This window comes from Talpa occidentalis, unplaced genomic scaffold (genome assembly GCF_014898055.3).
Source record: "Talpa occidentalis isolate TD23 unplaced genomic scaffold, MPIMG_talOcc4v2.1, whole genome shotgun sequence".
Taxonomy (NCBI): domain Eukaryota; kingdom Metazoa; phylum Chordata; class Mammalia; order Eulipotyphla; family Talpidae; genus Talpa; species Talpa occidentalis.
The window spans coordinates 137,187,124-137,207,173 of record NW_026555331.1 but is presented as its reverse complement, the minus strand read 5'-3'; the positions used below and the strand labels follow the sequence as shown (position 1 = coordinate 137,207,173).

The following is a 20,050-nucleotide window of genomic DNA, read 5'->3' as shown; positions in this document are numbered from 1 at the left end:
GCTGCAGAGTTTCGGATTGCTTCATTTGGGTTGCTCCCTAACCCCTTGCGCCACCAGAAAGGCCCCTCATAATTTATTTTAAAGTGATTTATAAATGATAGCATTTCATTCCACTTTAGTTTGACGTGGGATGCTTCTTGACATCGGGACATAAAAGTGATCAAGTCTGGTTAGTGTATGTGTATAATGCATAGAACCTACAATTCCTTAAAAAAAAAAGAAATCATTTTTCCTTTTCTTATCACCTCCATAATCAAGCCGTTAGGAGTCCTCAAGAGCGAAGCAAAAATCTGCGTTGAACAGTTTTACAATAACACATTCATCAATTCTCGGACCTACCACTAATTTTTTCATTTTGAAATCTGATTTTCCTCACGCGTGTGCGCATCCAAAATACACTTTACAGAGTCTCTCTGCTAAAGTTTGCAGCAACCCGGCGGCTTGCGGGGCACAGCCCGAAGGTGCTCGGCGGCTCTGGGGGAGCGGGTCGGGGAGGCTGTGACGGGAACGGGCTTTTGTCCTCAAAACCTCCGGGTCGCGGGGGGCCGCCCGCTCGCCCCCCGCGCAGCAACTGCGCCGCAGGACCAGCGAAGGCGCCGAGCGGCTCTCGCGGGCCCCGAGCCGGCGCGCGGCTCCGCCGCACTTGACAGACCCCGCGCGGCACCCGCAGCGTCGCGGCAGGTCGGGCGGCGCGGCGGGGGCCGGCGGGGGGCCGGGCGGGAGGACGGGGCGCGCGGCCGCGAGACCCCGCTTCCCTTTCGCGTTCCCAGCCCTGAGCGCATCTGGGATCAGCACCCCGCTTCCGCCGCCTGACGGTTTTCCTCCTCGGGACCCGACTTAAACCAAACCCCAAAAGCACCCCAGGCTGGGAGAGGCGCACCTCGGGCACGGCCGGGCTAGCGAGCGCCAAGGCCGCCGTTTCCCGTTTCCCCCCGCGCGGCCCGGCTCCGCGGGACCCCGCCGGCCGCGCCGCGTCCACGGCCCCCGCCCGGGCGGCCCCGGCGCGCCTCAGTTTCGGTTCCACCGCGAGCAACAGTTTGGGCGCCGAGCACCCGCTCCCCGGGCGGACGCCGCCGCGCCAGGCCCCTCACAGCCCCGGGCGCGCGCAGCCCGGCGCGTCGGCGCTCCGCCCGCCGGCCCGGCCCCGCGGCCCCGCGCCCCCCGGCCCCCGGCCCCCCGGCTGCGACGCCCGCTCCCCGCCCGGCCGCCGCGCGTCGCCTCCCCACCGGCGGGGCCGCCCGGCCGGCGCATGCGCGCGGCGCTCCCGGGCGTGCCGGCCACACTCCCCCCACCCACCCCGCGAGCTTGTCACTTCCTGCCCTCGCCCCATCTCCGTCCGGGGTCAGTCAGTCGCTGCCTGTCGCCGCCGGAGAGTCGCCGCTTCCCCCTTCTACCCGCGCCGCCGCGGTAGCGCAGCCTCTTCGGGGAGGGCGACACCGAGCGCGAGGGACTGACTTAATAAAGTTTCCTGAAACAACTACTACCACCAAAAAAGGCCCAAGGTGGGGGGAGACCCCCCTCGCTCCCCGCCCCTCTCCACACGCCGGAGGGACCGTTGCAGGTGGAGCGGCGCCGGGGGCGACCCGGGCTCGGGCGGCAGCCGTTGCCCCGGCGAGGGGCGCCTGAGGGCCGGGCCGCTCCGGTTCCGGCGCTTTCGGGGGCGGCGGCGGCGGCTGCTGCGGGGCGGTTCCTCCTGTCAACCGCCCGCGCCCGCGCGCCGCCCGCTCGCCCAGCGCCCCAGCGCGGAGGGACGCCGTGAGCCGCCGCCGCCGTCGCCGCGGGCCGCGGTGAGCTGTGGCGCTTCCGCGTCCGCGCCGCCGGGGACTCTTTGGAGCGCGTCGGCCCCGCGCCCCGCGCCCCGCTCCCCTCGCGCGGCGCGCCGACGCAGCGCCAGGTGGGGCCCGGAGCGGCCTCCCACGCCCGGCTGCGCCCCGCGCCCGCCCGGCCGGCCGGCCTTCCGCCTGGCCACGGCCCGCCCTCGGAGTTAAGTAAGTTGGGCGCACGGGGTGGTGGGGACGGGGGTGCCGCCGGGGAGACCCTCGGCACGTGCGCGGCGGGAGGGCGCGGCGGGCACCGGCCTCCATCGGGGGTCGCCCCTCGGCCGCCCCGGCCGCCGTGCCCGGCGCCCCGCGGGCCTCGGCGCCGGCCGTGCCCGCCGCGCCCCGCGCCTCCGTCTGCGTCTCCGCGCGCGTCCGCCCGGGCCTCGCGTCCAGCCGGCCAGGCCGTCGCCCCGCGCGGCGCGCCCGGGCCCGCGTTTCCGGGTGGGGCGGTGAACCTGTGCGGGAGGGCGGCGGCGGGGCAGCCCGCGCGCCCCTCTGGTGTTTGGGCGGCGAGGAAGCCGCGGGGCCCGGCGGGGAAGGCGGAGGGCGGCCGAGGCGAACGGCGCTGCCCCGGCGGCCGGGGTGCCCGCAGGAAGTTCAGGGGAGTGACGGGTTTGTGCTTCTTTCGACAGCCCAGCCGCGATGAAGAGCTGCTCACAGTGAAAGGAAAGTAGGTCGCGCCCACTGAAAATGCCTTTAAGGGACAAATACTGTCAGACTGACCACCATCATCACGGATGCTGTGAACCAGGTATGGCCCTTTCTGTGCCGGTTACTTTCCCCGCCGTCGGAGCCCCTCTGTTCCCTTCCAGTTTTCTTTTCCTCCTGCCCAAGAAGTCATTCCTCAGGAAACAGGCTATCATTTCCCCCAGCGTAACGCCAGTCACGAAGCGAAAAGCTTGTACAAGCAAGAGGTCTCCCCTCTATGATCCCTTGAAGAAAAAAACTACTGCAGGTGTCACCTTAATCTTTTCCACAAGATCAGTGTCTCCGTCGCCTCCAAGGCAGACTGCAGTTCGTAGTACAGCCCCTTGGTCTGGGAATGTTTAAAATTGCAGAAAAGGGAGAAAATATTGTCTTTGTGAAAGTTGTTACAGTTAAACTTCAAAAATTAAAAAGTTTCTCATGCATTTTTATCTCTTAAGGCCAAACAGTTTAGCTCCGGCTGAAAAAAAAAGTTTGTTGAACTCAACTTGTTGGGAGGCTAAGGTTTTGCTAATTACAGCCTTTTAAAAGACAGCTCGTATTGCAAAATAAAGCTCCTGCTCGTTTAGATGAGCTTCATGAATATTTTTAGGATATTTTCTTCAGGGGAACTTTCTAGTAGAATTGGTGAATTGAAAAAGTTGCCTTTTGGAGCCTCATGAAGAATGCTAGAAAACTTAAATTTGACAGTAATATATTTGACAAACGAGTCATGTTTTTTCTACTCATTGGAGCTTTGATGTACTTTGTTACATACATTTGAAGGTACATCTTACCGTCATTGATTCCCTGGAATCATTGTGTTCCTACTGTCCCAAAACCAAGTGAAGGCTATACTATTCTAGTTCAGTAATGTCCAGGGCAGTGGGAATACACAGGGTGAGAAAACATAAGGTCATATCCTCATAGAACTCTTGAGTAGGAAAAGATAGATATAAACATGTAAAGAAAATAATTTATGACCATACCTTATTTCTTGTATTCTGGTAATTAAAGTTTTCTGGGGACTTTATTAAATTTTTCTAGGGTTAAACTTTTAAATATGTGTTGGAACTTTCTGCTGGTTTTTTTTCCCCCATTAATAAGAAACCAGATAAGTTGTATTAATTTAAAGATTTGAAAGTATGTAATCTTTCTTTTACTAAAACTTTTCCTATGCAGTTTGTTTTTCGGACTATCAGGGCAAAAGTTAGTGTTTCTTTGCTGTCTTAGCTAGAATTAATCACTTGCTGTGGAAAGCTAGATGTTTGTTAACTAACAGGACAGTTAATTGCTATTATTTTAGAGGAAGCTATGCGCTAAGTGGGAGGATGTTTCTAGTATGGAGAGAAATATATTATGTGGCAGTTTTTTAGAGAGAATGGGAAGAAGATGACTTGATGTTTGAGAAATTGTTTTAATGGGCTCACTTTTAAAGGTCTGTCTTGGGTTGGGTTATGAACAGTGGGCGAGTATGGGAGCAGTGTAGCCCAGAAACGGCCTTCATAGAATGGCTGAACTTGTAGTGAGGATGGTCATAGAAGTCTGTTAGTGTATGTATCTTATTGTATTTAAGAATGTATTTTATTTTAGAAATAGAAGATCTCAAACATTCATAAATGGAGAGAATGGCATAAAGAACCTGATGTTAATCATCTCCCTAAGTTACCATTTCATAGACAATCTCTTTTCATCTATTCTTTTCCTCCCCCGCAGTTCTCTTACCCCTCTCCCCCACTCCCACCATGGATTCCTCCATCCTCTACTATTTGTAAACAAATCCAGACATCACATACAGAGGAATCATCTACGGGACTTTTTAAAGGGTAGATGAAACTCTTTAAAAAGTGTGTATTCTAGGAAGTTTGTTCTTGGAAGTGTGTAAAGAAATAGCTTTTGAAAGTCTGGGTTTTTTGGTTGGTGGAGATGCTGGTTTTTCCCCAACTGGTTTAATGACGTGGATGGGTCTGACCCTGGAAGGGATGATAAGATATGGAATAGGAAATTCTGTAAAATACTAATATATAAAGTTTTCCAGGGCTGAGAGTATGGTTTCAAATGAAGAAGGAATACTATCTTACAATGTGATACAGATGTGTGTATCAGGGGAATGTGTTTGTGCATAATCAGGCTAGCCCTGGGATTCTTTGGTATGGTGTCTCGGGATATATATGGATTCGTGGTAGTTGTATTCAGAAGGTGGGGAGGGGGGATAACAAAATTTTGCTCCAGCTTTAAAAAGCACATAATTGTTATGTGGAAGTGGAGGTTAGTATATTATAGAATGTTTTCTGGAGCATGTATAAAATGAGGAAAGGGGAAGTTTCCATGTTTTCCCATATCCTGCCATTATTCATTACTATTTTTTCATTCTATCTAGAATTCTTGCCACCTATAGAGTCCAACCTTGAAGTTTTTAGTTCAATACATTTCTGCAATTTCCACCATCTCTTTGTAGCTATTTTTATATATAGCTGTACACCTAAACAGATGTATAAACACTGAAAAAAAGATCTACGTAATCCAAATAGTGTTCTCAATGTATTTATAAACTTTTGCTTTTATTTCTTCGAGGAATTGAATTCTGCTTCTTAGGTTTTGAAAAGAATTCTTTCAGTTTTTGGAGTCAGGAAAGCAATAAATTTGTACACAGTGATGATCATGATGATATGGTAGTGGTGATAGAACATTTACTGAGCAGTTATTATATCTCATACTGTTTTAAGCCGTTTACTAACATTTGCTCCTTTAATCCTCACACAGCTCTATGATTTGGGTACTTTTATTATTCCCATTTTAGAGATGAGAAAAGTGAGGTCAGAGAGTTTAACTCGTCCAACTTGCATCTGGTAAATGACAGGAAAAGAATTCCAACTTGTTTTGGATCTGGCGTTTTATGTTCTTAATCATTGCAGTTAGTGACAACATCTGATGTTCTTAAAATGAGTTGTGTTTGTATGTTCTTCATTCATTTAAAATGTCTCAAAATTCTCTGTTAAAATTGAGAACATTTCACTTCGTCCTGAGACAAAATTCCCATTTGTGTATTCTGATGCAAGCAGTAGCCCCATTACCAGAAATACAGCGCTGTCCAAATCCAGGCCATGAGGCACTCGGACCAACATTAATGAAGTAACCTTCCTTGTCTCCCCATACTGAGTGGATAATCCTGTGTTAAGCTGGTAATAGTTGAGTAGAACCTTATAGTATACTAAAAAAAAGAGGAAATTAGAGTGGCCAGTTTTTCTTCATCACAACTATTTGATATATGATGGAAAAACTCAGTTTTCTTTTTCAGTTCCCGTGTTCTGTTTTGCAGTAATCGAATTTACTACATTTTTATACTGTTAATCCAAGAATTTTGAGAAGCAAGTAGATGGAAGATACAGATCTCTAGATATAAAAATGAAAACTTTTATTTGTAAAATGGAAATACTACTTTTACTTACTTTAAAACTGTTTTCTTTCTAAAATGCACACTTCTAGAACCTAGGCTTGAAGTATTGGTGACTTATGAGCAGGTCGTGAAAAATCGCCCTTACAAACCCACCTTCACAGAACATTTTTAAGTTTTGTTCATAGTCTACTAGACAATTAGTGTTTATACAACTCTCTAATATATACATATTGTAAATTTACTTTCTATCTATCGAAGTGTATTGAAAATAAATGAGGTCATACTTTATAATCTGTTTTCATTGCTTAGCAGTGTACTCTTGACATCCTTTGTCATCAATACATAATTTCTAACAGCCATGAACAATTCTGTTGGATGGTTTATTTATTCTAGTTCCTCCCAAGATACTTTTAAGTTTAAAATTTTTCTCAATTATCTACAGTGTGACAGTGAACGTTGTTGTACAGCTATTATTCTCTTCTCCAGTTATTTCCTTAGGCAGTGGTTTTGAGTTTTGCTCTCATAATTGCCCAGAGAAATGTACTAGATTATCCAGAGCATTTTGGAATAGTTTATGAGGTGTGAAGTAACCTTTGCCACCATTGCCTTAGAATTTTGGTTAAACACAATAATTCCCCTTAAAGGGGGATGAAGAGGCAGGCATAAAGTGTATCAACTAAATAATACCAAAGTAGTAAGATTTTTGCATTTGAACATAATATATAGTCTTAAGTAGCCTTAATTTAGCCTTGAACTGAGAATTTCATTTTTCCCCCATTATTTCATTTTTGCCTTACAAAGATAATGGTGAAATATATACAAACAAGTGTGATTGTCATTAACATGATTGTCGCAAACCATTGTTTTACTTAAATAGTAAATGATTTAAATAACCCTGTTTTTGTGGGGATTGGGTGGGTGTTTGTCTCCCATGTAGTTTATATCCTGGAACCTGGAGATGCTCCTTTGTTACAGCAACCACTACAGACATCCAAATCTGGTATTCAACAAATAATTGAGTGCTTTCGATCAGGTATGAATGTTTTAGGATGTATTTTTTAATCTTCACTCAGTAGTTAAAAATGACCTAGAAATATCTGAAAGTAACTTTTTAAAAATAGTAAAATGTATGTATTGGTTTTCTTTATAGAATATTTTGTCATATTTTAAAAAAGTGAATGGATAAATATTGACTGAATAATTCTGTTGATCAGGAAATTCATTTCCAATACATATTAATGTTACATATTAATTTTTAAAATAACTTAGTAGAATTTAAAGAAATATGTGGTGTATTTGCTGTTAAAATGCCTCTTCCTCTAAGAGATTCATTGTTATCTTTTGGCACGTTCTTTTTTTTTTTTTTTAAAGATTTTATTTATGCTTACAAGAGTTGGGGTACAGGCCAGAGGTGTAGGGGGAGAGAGGATTCAACAGAGACAGAGAGGAGAACAGAACAGGCAGACTGACTGAAATACACTGCTGAGAGGAGCAGCAGGCAAGACAGGAGAGGTCTGCTGTGCCATGTGGATTGCTCCCTGGCCGGCCAGGGATCGAACTCATGCTGCAGAGGCTGCAGATTGCCACATAGTGCAGTGCTTAACCTCTTGTGCCACCAAGGAGGCCCTTGGTGTGTTCTTTATAAACTCTCAAAGGGCATAGTAAATTATAGTACATCTTTGTAAGCTGTGGCACAGTAGATTATTTGCTCAGAATGTCTGAGATGTAACTCATTCTAGATTAATTAACATTTCATCTCCGTTTATATACTCATCTTCCTCACCTGGGAGTTTGTGTCTTTAATCTTTAATATAGAAAAGGGACTTAATCCAGTCTTGATATCATCAGATACATTTGTTTAATTTTTCTTTCCACTAGATTATTGTAATAACTAGATATGTAATATATTGGTGCAGTTGCAACCCAGTGCTTTAAATACATGACTGAGAACTGTTAGAACTCTTATGTTATCAATAAAATCATAGCATGCTATGTTCTTATGATCTACTCTAAATCTTACAGACTTGGCTTTTCTAAACTCTTGCAGACTGTTCAGTCAAATATGAACAGGCAAACACGCAAGACACTTAAAGGATTAGAATATCTTTTGTTACCATTTTAAAGCTTACCATCTTAGTGATAATTTCTGACATTCAAAGGGAAAAAGATAGTTTATATGCAATAACTTTTACATTGATGAGGAAATTTTTGAGGTGCTTGATTTTAAATCATTCTAAAGATAAATAGCATGTATTTGCTTTATTTTGGGATTCTAAAATGGATTGTGCCTTAATCTACAATGAACCATTTTTTATATTTGAGTCTCTAAGATTCACTTCTTAAACTTTTTAGTTGTAGTCCTCATGGCATTGCTTTTATATCTATTTAATTCAGTAAGCTTTTGGTGTGTGTATCTTGTGCCATGGTTATGTTGCTTGGTGGTATAACCTATTTTTGGATGTCATTTTTAATTTTGATAATTGCCCTTGGTTAACAGAAATAACTATAGAACAAATTCTTGATAAATGCAATTAAAATTTTACTATTTGGGATAGTTAAGTATATTCTGGTATAACAGAAGAATGGTTAGTTTCTGATTGTAGTAAGAGTATCAGCTAATTTTAACATAGTACTTTGTTCTTAGATCATGGAAATGAAGATATTAATTTTTTCCATTTAGTAATGTTCCTTGCTATAGGTTTCTTTTTAAAATTCACAGTTTGGGATGAAGTTTACTTTATACTGCTACAGTTCATTATATTATTTGATTAAGAAGTTAGAATTGGTTTATCCATAAATGCTTTGTCTTGTAAAAAGTACCTTTTCAACAAAATCCTGTATCCAAAGCCTGTCTCTCTCCCTTGCACACATGCTTTCTCTCTCTCTCTTTCTCTCTCTCTCTCTCTCTCTCTCTCTCTGTGTGTGAGAGAGAGAGAACCTTGGAAGGTGAATATTTAAAATTGAAATTGTTTTCTTAGTGCTCTGTGGTCATGTCTGTTTTTTTGCATTTGCCATTTCTTTATGCTAAAGGAAGGGGCTTTGGAATGGGTAATATATTTTTTAAAAATTCCTAGTTGAGGGAGGAGCAGATAGTGACAGGAACGGGATAGAATAGCATCACTGGAGTTTTGGTGGAGGGTGAGTATAGCATGTGCACATGTGGAGGTCTGAAGTTGTACTTCCAAAATTATATCATTTTATATAAACAACTGAATGAAAAAAAATTAAAAAAATAAAATGTCCCCAGCAAATTTGTCTTTTAAGTTATTTTCATTTTGGGCAAATACTGAAAGTATACCTTTAATTGTCTAAGTATCTGATATTTTAAATTAGAGGTGAGTTCGAAATATGCTGAGTGGTTAGAGAAACTAATTTTGGTTTAGAAAAGGAATTTTTAAATTTCATTAATGTGTAAGCAGTTTTAATTTCCTCAAGACAGTAATTGCTCACATATCTGGATAATCTAAAATCTGTTAAGGTAGCTCTTCTTTTGCTGAGGTATTCAAGCTGTGGCTGACTGAGCCCTTAGGAGGATGGGATGGATGTTCGGCCACATGAGTAGAGTCTAAGACCCCACTTACCCTGAGACTCTTGCAGGTTCCTCCCAGTTCTACTCTGCTCCTAAGCATGCCTTCTGTGACTCATCTGTTTGTTGGCTCTTTCCATTACAACTGGATTACACATTTTGCATTTGAAGAACTATTCAGGTGGTGGTATATGTCTGGCAGATATTTGAAGATAGAATTCCGAAGCCCATGATTTTGTTCTTGTTAACCTACAGAGACAGTCAGATTGGGCAGTGGGAATGCGTTAGAGTATCTACCTTTATGTTCAAGTTCAGCCAGTTTTCTTTAGCTGTGGTATCATCTCTATTTAAGTGACTCACCTACTCCTGCCTATACTGGGCTGTCTATGACCTGGTTTTCATACCCCATCTGGAAGTTCATAAAAACCTGAAGAAGTCATTGACTTATATTTTAGATCTACCACCCCATGTATGCTGTACTGATTGTTTGACCTGCTTTGACCTATTTTCTTTGCTTTTGCTTAGGGCTGTTTGCATGACTTTAAATTACAAATCTTACTGACTTCTAGTATCTCTATCTTTGGCTGCTTGGTTTATAAATTTCAATAGATTTTTCTTTTTGCAGTAAGTAAAAAATTTTTTTTTTTGGTTTAGATAAATGATGAAGCTGTGCAAAAGGATATGCAGAAATACAAAAATAAGTCCCTCTATGGTCGACTGCCCCAGCCCCCGCCATTTCTCTTTTGCTCAGGCAACTACTACTGCATGGCTTGTGTGCCCCCCCTTTTTCTCCCCAGAGAATTTTTATACGTATATAAACATGTTCCTTGTTTTCACAAATGGCAGCAAACTCTGCTCTCTGTATGTACCTTCGCTCTTTTAACAGTACATTCCACAATAATGGAATCTACCTTTCCAAAGTAGATGCTTTATTTTTAAAAAAGGCTCTTAATTTGCCCCAACATATAGATTTTCTACTCTGAAATCTCCTGTTAAGTGACTTAAGACATGCTATTTGCTTTCAATTTCTGGTTTTAGGTACTACCTTGACTGTACCTTGCCCTTTCTGGAGTCTTACCTTGCTGTGTTAGTCCTTCTAGGATCATGTCTGGGACTTGGTGTCTAAATTTCCCTCCTTTCTGTTTAACACTTTTATTTTAGCCTCTTTCCTTCTTGATCTCCCTCCCTAGACTAAAACAAAATTTTAAATAACAACAACCAAGAAGAGGTATATTTCTGTGAGATATTTATTGCAATTGATTTAATGGAGCTTATGGTCTCAGTTTCTTAGTCTTGGGGTAAAGGAGCTGTGGAATGCCCTAGGATTAGAGACAGAAATGTTGGGAGGAAGAAAGTTAACCATTTCGTTTGATATCCAGAACTGCTTTTAAAATGACGTTGACATCTTCTCAATTTTCAGAATATAAAATGGTCTGGAAAGAGTATATGGTATTCTAGGAAAAAAATTGTATATGTAGAGTACACTAGACTATTGTGTGGAAGGAACAGCATCTTTTTTTAATCATAGGGAGGAATAAATTTCAGTAAAAAATGAGAATTGGGCCTCCCTGGTGGCAAAGCGGTTGAGCGCTGTATTGCGAAGCTGCCCACAGCCTCTGCAGCGCCGGTTCGGTCCCTGGCTGCTCCCCGGCCACCGGAGGTGGGTCCCACCGGGCATGCAGACCTCTCCTGCCGCCTGCTGCTCCTCTCAGCAGTGTACTTGTCAGTCTGCCTGTTCTGCTCTCTGCTCTGACTCTGGTGAATTCTCTCACCCTCCTGCTTTTCTCACTGTACCCAGAGCTTGTATAAATAAATAAATCTTAAAAAAAAAAAAAAAAGAGAATTAACCTTGTGTGGTTTTTGCTGTTGTCATTATCTTCCCAATTTCAGTTTGGTCATGAAAACTTATTAGAGGTTTTTTTTCCCCGTTTTTGTTTTTTAACTGCTTGAAGCAACAAGACTTGTAGTTCGTATAAGCTGTGATTAGATGAGGTGGCCTCAGTTCTGACTCTGAAAGCAAAAACTTAGGATGGATCTATGATTTATTGGAGAGTCATGGGAAACTGCCGTATTACATGATGAACTGGGTTTTTTGTTGTTGGAAATTTAAATTTGGACTAATTTTTTTTGAAGTATAAGAAAAATATAGATTTATTTGTTGGACTTGTTCTTATACTCATTTTCGAAGCATGTCATCTGGGGTTTTGTTCCTAGGAGAGCAGCCATTTATGTTATTCTGGGAATTTCTCAAGGGTATAGATCTTATCCTTGATTTTCATATCTCCAGTGATTAACATTGTACTTGGTATTTAATAGGTGTTCAATAAATGTTTGTTGTTAAACTAAACTAACAGATTCATCAAGTAGCCTCTAAAATAATTTTATTCTACTTAAAAATTTATTGTAGTATATGGCAGTGTTCCATAATAGGCCCACTAATTTTTTTTAGCCAAATCTTCTAGATTGTGCTTTTAAGATCACAAATTTGGGCCTCCCCGCTGGCTCAGCGGTTGAGTGCTGGGTTGTGAAGCTGCCCGCAGCCTCTGCAGCACCGGTTCGATTCCCAGCTGCTCCCGGACCACCGGAGGAGGGTCCCACATGGCGCGCAGACCTCACCTGCCGCCCGCTGCTCCCCTCAGCAGTGTGCTTTGGTCCTTCTGCCTGCTCTGTTCCCCGCTCTGGCTCTGGCGAATTCTCTCACCCTCCCGCGCTTCTGACTGTACCCACTGCTTGTATAAATAAATAAATAAATAAATCTTTAAAAAAAAAAAAAATCACAAATTCAATAAGCTTTTCCTACCTTTTTTTAACCTTTAAATACTTGGGTTAAGGGATGATCCTTTAGAAATATTCTTCATACTAGCCTTAGAACTCTTGACGTTTGACGGGAATTATAGATTTGCTTGCATTGTTGGCTAAACAATGTATGGCTAAACTAGTCATTCTAAAGAATGAGCTAAAAAATAAACAGTGTACCATTTAATAATCATTACTGCCACAACTTAAAAGGGCCATTGATCAGTATATCACTATAGTAAGGGAAAAACGTGAAAATTTATTTTTATCTGTTTTAGTGCAGAAGAGTTAGAATATGTCATGTAAAGTGACTGCCATATAACTTAATGTAAAGTTGAATACTGATTCTTTTTGAAAGAATATTTTAAATATTTACATCGGTATGTATACTTTGTATTTGGCATTAAGGAATAGTGCTAGATAAACCCTTCATGAGGTAGAACTATTATATGTTAACGCCTATTATGTATAAAAATATAAAATGTTTTTTATTTTATTTATTTTTTATTATTTAAAGTTTTTTTTAAAGTTTTTTTTTAATACAATAACTGGGGTACAGGCCAGAGGCTCACATGGGTAAGAGGATTCATGAGAGACAGAGTGGGGAGGAGAACAGGCAGAGAGCACTGCTGAGGAGAGCAGCGGGCATGACAGGAGAGGTCTGCCATGTGGGAATCTCCCTGGCTGGGAATTGAACCCTAGCTGCAGAGGCTTCGGACAGCTTCACAGCACTGTGCTCAACCTGCCGCTCCACCTGGGAGGCCCTAAAACACTAATTTTTAACATCAAGTCTTACCCTTTAGAGGGCTAGTTTTTTGAAGGATAGCATTTAATGACATAAATAGTAACTTCTATGATAATTAGTAACTTTATGATAGTGAACAGTAACTTCTATGATAATTAAGAAAGAAACAGAAGTATTAATATAGGAAAAAGGAATAACTAGGAATAAGGAAACATGACTCTCTCAGGACTGGGAACTGCGGAAGAACTTTGTGTTGCTCTCTAAGTGACCAGTCTGTTGTTCAGGTGACAGAAAGTTGTAGCTTTTGACAGAGGCACAGTTGGTTGGCTGTTTCTAATTGTTAGAGCAAAGCAATCAGAAAATGGTAGCTGATTAGAATAAAGCCATTACATCCCCATGGGAAAAACAGCAAAACCTTTTATGGTGGTTGAAACTTATAGAAAAATTTTTATTACAGAAAAGTTTTTATTGCCTGTGTTTATGGGAAGGGGGCATCTTGTTTTTTCCATTTACAAAACATGGAAGTAGAAATTAGTCTGTCTTGGGCCCTTTTTTTGATTTTCCAGTTTTAAGATTAAAAAAAAAATCATATTTATGGAGGTTTTCTTCAACATAGAAGTCTCCCATGTGTCAGTTAACATGAGGGCTGGAAGGACTGGGAACACAGTAGTGAGCATTAAAGATATATTCTCTGTCCTTCTAGGTAGAAAAAGCAGAGGTGAAGGGGGAGAGAGAGAGAGAAAGAAAGAGAATATGAATCAATGAATTCGGTAAATTCCTGGACCTGAAAAACATTTGATATACCTAGATCAATACAACCTTATATAGTATGTGTATATCTCTGTCTGTCTAGGTTGGGTGTGGTGAGGGGGCATTTATAACTGATAATTAAGGTTGATCAGTCAAGGTTACAGCTAATTGCTTTTTTTTTGGATGCTTTTGGAAACAAATGCCCGCAATTTACTGGCTATAACTAACTCTAGAGCTAATAAGAAATTGATAGTATGGTTTTAATCATATTGAAAGAACTTGATGTACCACTTATATTAGGGATTTAGTCTTATATTTTTTATAAGTAACTGCTTTTATGTATAACATTTATGTTGTACTTTTCTGTTTAAGTTTTCAGTTGAATTCTTTAGTTAAACCTGTTTCTGTGTCCCTTAATTTTCTTTTATTATCTTTCAAGGTAAAATTAAATCTTTACAATAGCTCTAGAAGATTTTTTAATTTAGAAATACAGTGTATGAGAATCTTGTGTTTTCTTCCCAGTAGTATTACACTTTGCTATACTTTCTGAGAACTGTAGGTAGATTAATTAGAAAGATTTATTTGGTTGTCATTCAGTACACCTCTTGTAATTTGTCACTCATTTGTGAGGTTGCTGTGAATTAAATATTATTGGCAATCTATTGCCAAGATATTTTGAAATGTGAAATGAAGAGCAATAACATGTATGTGTATTATGTATGTATGAATGTGAATTTATTTTTTATGTAAAGATTAATACTAAAGCTCTTCTCTGACATTTTTTAAATTTAGGTTTTTTTGATTTGTGGTAATACGGTGTAGTGGAATAAATGTTGGTTTGGATTTAGGAAAAGGTAGAAATGTATTATTTCATTACATTTTTTTTCTCAGTAGAAACCCAGATATACTGTTTAATTTTGCTAGAATTTAGGGTAATTTTTAAAGTAATTATCCAGATAGGTTTGTTTTCTTTTACAATATGGATAAATTTACATAAATTACAAAGATTTAAAGTCACACAACTAGTGTTTTTTGTTTTTTTTTTTCATTTTTGCAAAGAAGAACTGAGTTGAGGCCAGAGGTGTGGGGGTAGGGGGTGGCGGGGAGGGATAGCGGATAGCAGTGGGGACAGAGGATTTATTAAGGACAGAGTGGGAAGCAAAACAGTCAGATTTAATGAAATACGGTGTTGAGGGGAGCAGGAAAGGTCTGCTGCGCCATGTGGATTAGCTCCTTGGCCATGGAATCCAACTCAGGCCATAGGGGTAATGGTGCTGAGACTTAACCCTTAGGCCACCATTGAGGCCCTAGAACTTAGTTTATAACTTAGTTCTGAACATACTATGGTAAAAATTGGCAGTTTCTGTATTTTGTTTTTAAACAGTATACAGTATACAGTGGATTGTCAAAAATAATTGCCTGTGGATTGTCAAAAATAATTGCCCAGTTTAAAAGTGCAACTATAAACCAGAGACACACTACGGTGGGGGTGGGGAGGGGCGGGAAGGACTAGAGTCAAAATAAGGGGGTGGTGCAATTGTATGGGGAATATAACCATAATGAAAATGCATACATTGTGCAAAGATGAAAAATGATGTAAGAATTATATAAAATAAAATATTAAAAAAAAAGTGCATGTTAAAATTACCTTTGTGTTAAGTTTTGTTTTCTTTTTTCCCTCAGGAACTAAGCAGCTTAAGCACATTTTATTAAAAGATGTGGACACTATTTTTGAATGTAAATTATGCCGCAGTCTCTTCAGAGGATTACCAAATTTAATTACCCATAAGAAATTCTACTGCCCACCAAGTCTCCAGATGGATGACAGTAAGTTTTATTCATATGTTCAGCTATGTGTTCTGCAGTTCAGTATTCATATATTGCAACTATAATGTGTTAAAATGGTATTGATACCTACTTATAGATGATGGAGAATACAGTGAAATACATGTCTCAGTGTTATTGTTCAGTTCTTAGGTGCTTTCATATCAGTGCTTTTCACTTGGAATTTCCTAAAGATACACCAGGTTAGACTTATGAATGTGTGTGTTTGTATTAAAATGTTGGATACTGTATTTGAGTATTTATGTGAACCGCAGAGTTTATGCTCAAGATTAAGTTAAAATATCAATGCTTGAAGAGGGGCATTGGTATTTTTCCTCTTGACATCTTTAACTGCTTGCTACCATATATGACTTATTATTTATTTTCATTCCCCTTATGTAAATAAGAAAGTTAGATGTAGAGTGAAGATGGAGTAAATGAGTTGATGTCTTGGGACTGGTGGAGTACACTAAAAATACTAGCCTTCTCTAGTGTTTTCTGTGTTTTGTTTTGAAGATCAGTTTTGTTCTCAGTGAAAATATTTAGATCAGTCATTTTATCAGAAACTAGATTGTATCACAGTTTAACTTAAGATCCAAAATAGCTTTATGTGATAAAGGCTGGTAGTAGATTAAAACACTTCGTGGAATCAAATGTTTGTTGAATTAGTAAGTGTATTGTCTCTGCATAATTCAGTTAGCAATATAAATGGTGGTGTTATTTTCTTGCTTTAAAGAACTAATTTAAATTCCTTTAAATATTTAGTAACTAGTAGGTTACCTTCATTATTTCTTGTGTAGAAACTCAAACTCTTTGTGGACTTACAAAGTATAGAGCTTCTTTTGGTCAGTTTGATACCATTGTTGCATTATGGATTTTGTGCATTTTTCAACTTAACCTTTTTTGGAAAGGAATGAAATGCATACTCCAAATATAAAAAGTATTGTTTTAATTATTGTTATTAAACAGATTTAAAATACATGATGGGACATAGACGCAACAAAAATTTCATATTTATTTGGAAACTTTTCCTACTACTGTTAGATCTTACTAACTCTATCATTGAGAAATAGGAAAAGACAGTCTGTGGAGATTAGTCTGAAATCTGATCTTGTAATTACTAGTAGTTTTCTGGTGGCTGTTCTTTGTTTTTTGTTGTGGAATTGACACAGAGGAAAATAAATGAATGGATTTGCTGGCTTCTCATGTACTCTTGGTAATACTCATTCTGGAAATACCTCTGAGAAAGTGTTATCCTTTTTTTTTTTTTTAAAGATTTATTTATTTATTTATACAAGAACCAGGGTACAGGCCAGATGCGCGGGAGGGTGAGAGGATTCACCAGAGACAGAGTGGGGACCAGAACAGGCAGACTGATGAAATACACTGCTGAGGTGAGCAGTGGGCGAGACAGGAGAGGTCTGCCACGCCATGTGGGATCGAACCCGTGCTGCAAAGGCTGCGGACAGCTTCACAGCGAGGCGCTCAAATGCCTGTACCACCAGGGGAGGCCCTGAAAGTGTTATCCTTCTTACAGACATTACTTTTTCCATTTTTATTTTATTTTTTTATTTTTAGTTTTTTTTAAAGATTTATTCATTCATGCATATAAGAACGGGGTACAGGCCAGATGCATGGGAGGGTGAGAGGATTCACCAGAGACAGACTGGGGAACAGAACAGGCAGATCCACTGAAATACACTGCTGAGGGGAGCAGCGGGTGAGACAGGAGAGGTCTGCCACCCCATGTGGGATGCCTGCCAGCTGGCCGGGATCGAACCCGCACTGCATAGGCTGTGGACTGCTTCACAGCACTGCGCTCAACCGCCTGCACCACCAGGGGAGGCCCACTTTTTCCATTTTTAAAAGAAAGATGAGTAGACTAGAAGAGCTGTAATGAATCATTTTTGATTTCTAAATTGATACCAGATTTGGTGCTGTATTTTAGAGTTATATGTGTAAATATAACTAGCGTTAGACAACTCTGTTATAGTAGGAATATTTAGACGCTTGTAGAGGGTATAATTATTGCACAAGTAAATAACCCTTTGTTTTTGGAATAAATATAGCTTTCAGTCATTTGTGTCATGTTAAGACACATGAGACCAAGTTTAGCAAATATGTCTGTATATCATGGTATTCATGTTTATATATTTTCCTATAAATGTTTCTTTTTTATTTCCATGAGATGTTCAAAATCCTCATATAATTAGACCACATTATTTCTTATGAGTTAAGATAATAGGAGTATTGTTATGTTTTCTTACGCAAAATAATTTTATTTTTATATATAGTAACATTTTGATTATGTTTTATCTGTTTTGGGATATGAGAACTTTGATTTATCTTTGCTAACCTAAAACTTTTAGACTAAAATATGAAATATTCTTGTTTAGAACACTCATGTGCTTATATATTGCATATTAAGGGCATTTAGAAGTAACTTCTGATTGCATGTGCTCCTTAACATTTGTGTGCCATAATGAGATTTTTAAATTCAGACAAAATTTTAGTTTAATACTAGTTTTTATCATTAAAAAGTACTGAAAAGTAGATTATGCTCTTATAAAAATAAATATGAACCAGTAATAAAATCAATTTTGAGATAAAGATTCATAATACATTTTAAGGCTAGAGCAGGCTAATTATTTCAGACTAAAATCTTGGTTTTTTTCCTTAACAGACCTTCCTGATGTAAATGATAAGCAAAGTCAAGCCATAAACGATCTCCTAGAAGCCATATATCCAAGTGTGGACAAGCGAGAATATATTATTAAACTAGAACCCATAGAGACTAATCAAAACGCAGTGTTTCAGTATATTTCAAGGACTGATAATCCTACTGAAATCACAGAGTCAAGCAGTACTCCTGAACAAGTCGAAGTTCAAATACAGGAAACTAGCACTGAACAGTCTAAAACAGCAGCACCAGTTACAGATACAGAAGTGGAAACTGTAGAACCCCCTGCTGTTGAGATTGTTGCAGATGAAGTTGCACCTATATCTGATGAACAACCTCAGGAAGCACAGGCTGACTTGGAAACTTCTGACAATTCTGATTTTGGTCACCAGTTGATATGTGGTCTTTGTAGAAAAGAATTCAATTCCAGACGAGGTGTTCGTCGTCACATTCGAAAAGTACACAAGAAAAAGATGGAAGAATTAAAAAAGTACATTGAAACACGAAAGAATCCAAACCAGTCCACTAAAGGGCGCAATAAGAATCTTCTAGTTCCATTAAGTAGGAGTTGTCCAGTGTGTTGTAAATCATTTGCTACAAAAGCGAATGTAAGAAGGCATTTTGATGAAGTTCATAGAGGACTAAGGAGGGATTCAATTACTCCTGATATAGCAACAAAGCCTGGGCAACCTTTGTTCCTGGATTCTGTTTCTCCTAAAAAATCTTTTAAGACGCGAAAACAAAAGTCGTCTTCAAAGGCTGAATACAATTTAACTGCATGCAAATGCCTCCTTTGCAAGAGGAAATATAGTTCACAAATAATGCTTAAAAGACATATGCAAATTGTCCACAAGATAACTCTTTCTGGAACAAACTCTAAAAGAGAAAAAGGACCTAATAATACTGCCAACAGTTCAGAAATAAAAGTTAAAGTTGAACCAGCAGATTCTGTAGAATCTTCTCCCCCTTCCATTACCCATTCTCCACAGAATGAATTAAAGGGAACAAATCATTCAAATGAAAAAAGGAACACACCGGCAGCACAGAAAAATAAAGTTAAACAAGACTCTGAAAGCCCTAAATCAACTAGTCCGTCTGCTGCAGGTGGCCAGCAAAAAACCAGGAAACCAAAACTTTCAGCTGGCTTTGACTTTAAGCAACTTTACTGTAAACTTTGTAAACGTCAGTTTACTTCCAAACAGAACTTGACTAAACACATTGAGTTGCACACAGATGGGAATAACATTTATGTTAAATTCTACAAGTGTCCTCTTTGCACTTATGAAACTCGTCGGAAACGTGATGTGATACGACATATAACTGTGGTTCATAAAAAGTCATCCCGCTATCTTGGGAAAATAACAGCCAGCTTAGAGATCAGAGCTATAAAAAAGCCCATTGATTTTGTTCTAAATAAAGTGGCAAAAAGAGGCCCTCCGAGGGACGACGTGAGAAACAGTGATTCAAAACATGATGGCACTTCTAACTCTCCTAGTAAAAAGTATGAAGTAGCTGACGTTGGTATTGAAGTAAAAGTCACAAAAAACTTTTCTCTTCACAGATGCAATAAATGTGGAAAGGCATTTGCCAAAAAGACTTATCTTGAACACCATAAGAAAACTCATAAGGCAAATGCTTCCAATTCACCTGAAGGAAACAAAACCAAAGGCCGAAGTACAAGATCTAAGGCTCTTGTCTGGTGAGGAACAGTTACAGAGTTTTGCTTTTTCCCCCCCCATCGAACTAAAAAAAAAAAATCATTTGGCCATAATTTATAGCTGATTCCATTTTAACACTTTTGCTTCCATATGTTTTATGGCTATGGGAA

General features: G+C 40.3%; 1 protein-coding gene across 7 annotated transcripts in view; it reads left to right on the top strand.

Moving 5' to 3' along the window:
* Positions 1-1,335: 1,335 nt before the first annotated feature.
* The window catches only part of ZNF800 (zinc finger protein 800), an 81,913-nt gene continuing 63,198 nt past the window's right edge, over positions 1,336-20,050 (top strand). For 4 of the 7 annotated variants that reach the window (XM_054692635.1, XM_054692637.1, XM_054692636.1 and 1 more), the window contains exons 1-5: positions 1,949-1,988; positions 2,453-2,571; positions 6,839-6,934; positions 15,402-15,545; positions 18,226-19,921. In XM_054692635.1, coding sequence (XP_054548610.1) covers positions 2,511-2,571; positions 6,839-6,934; positions 15,402-15,545; positions 18,226-19,921 — 1,997 coding nt within the window. In that variant the 5' untranslated portion in view covers positions 1,949-1,988; positions 2,453-2,510. Of the gene's footprint in view, positions 1,989-2,243; positions 2,262-2,452; positions 2,572-6,838; positions 6,935-15,401; positions 15,546-18,225; positions 19,922-20,050 lie in introns of those variants that run through there. The other 3 variants (XM_037512703.2, XM_054692638.1, XM_054692634.1) reach the window with 3 other exon arrangements.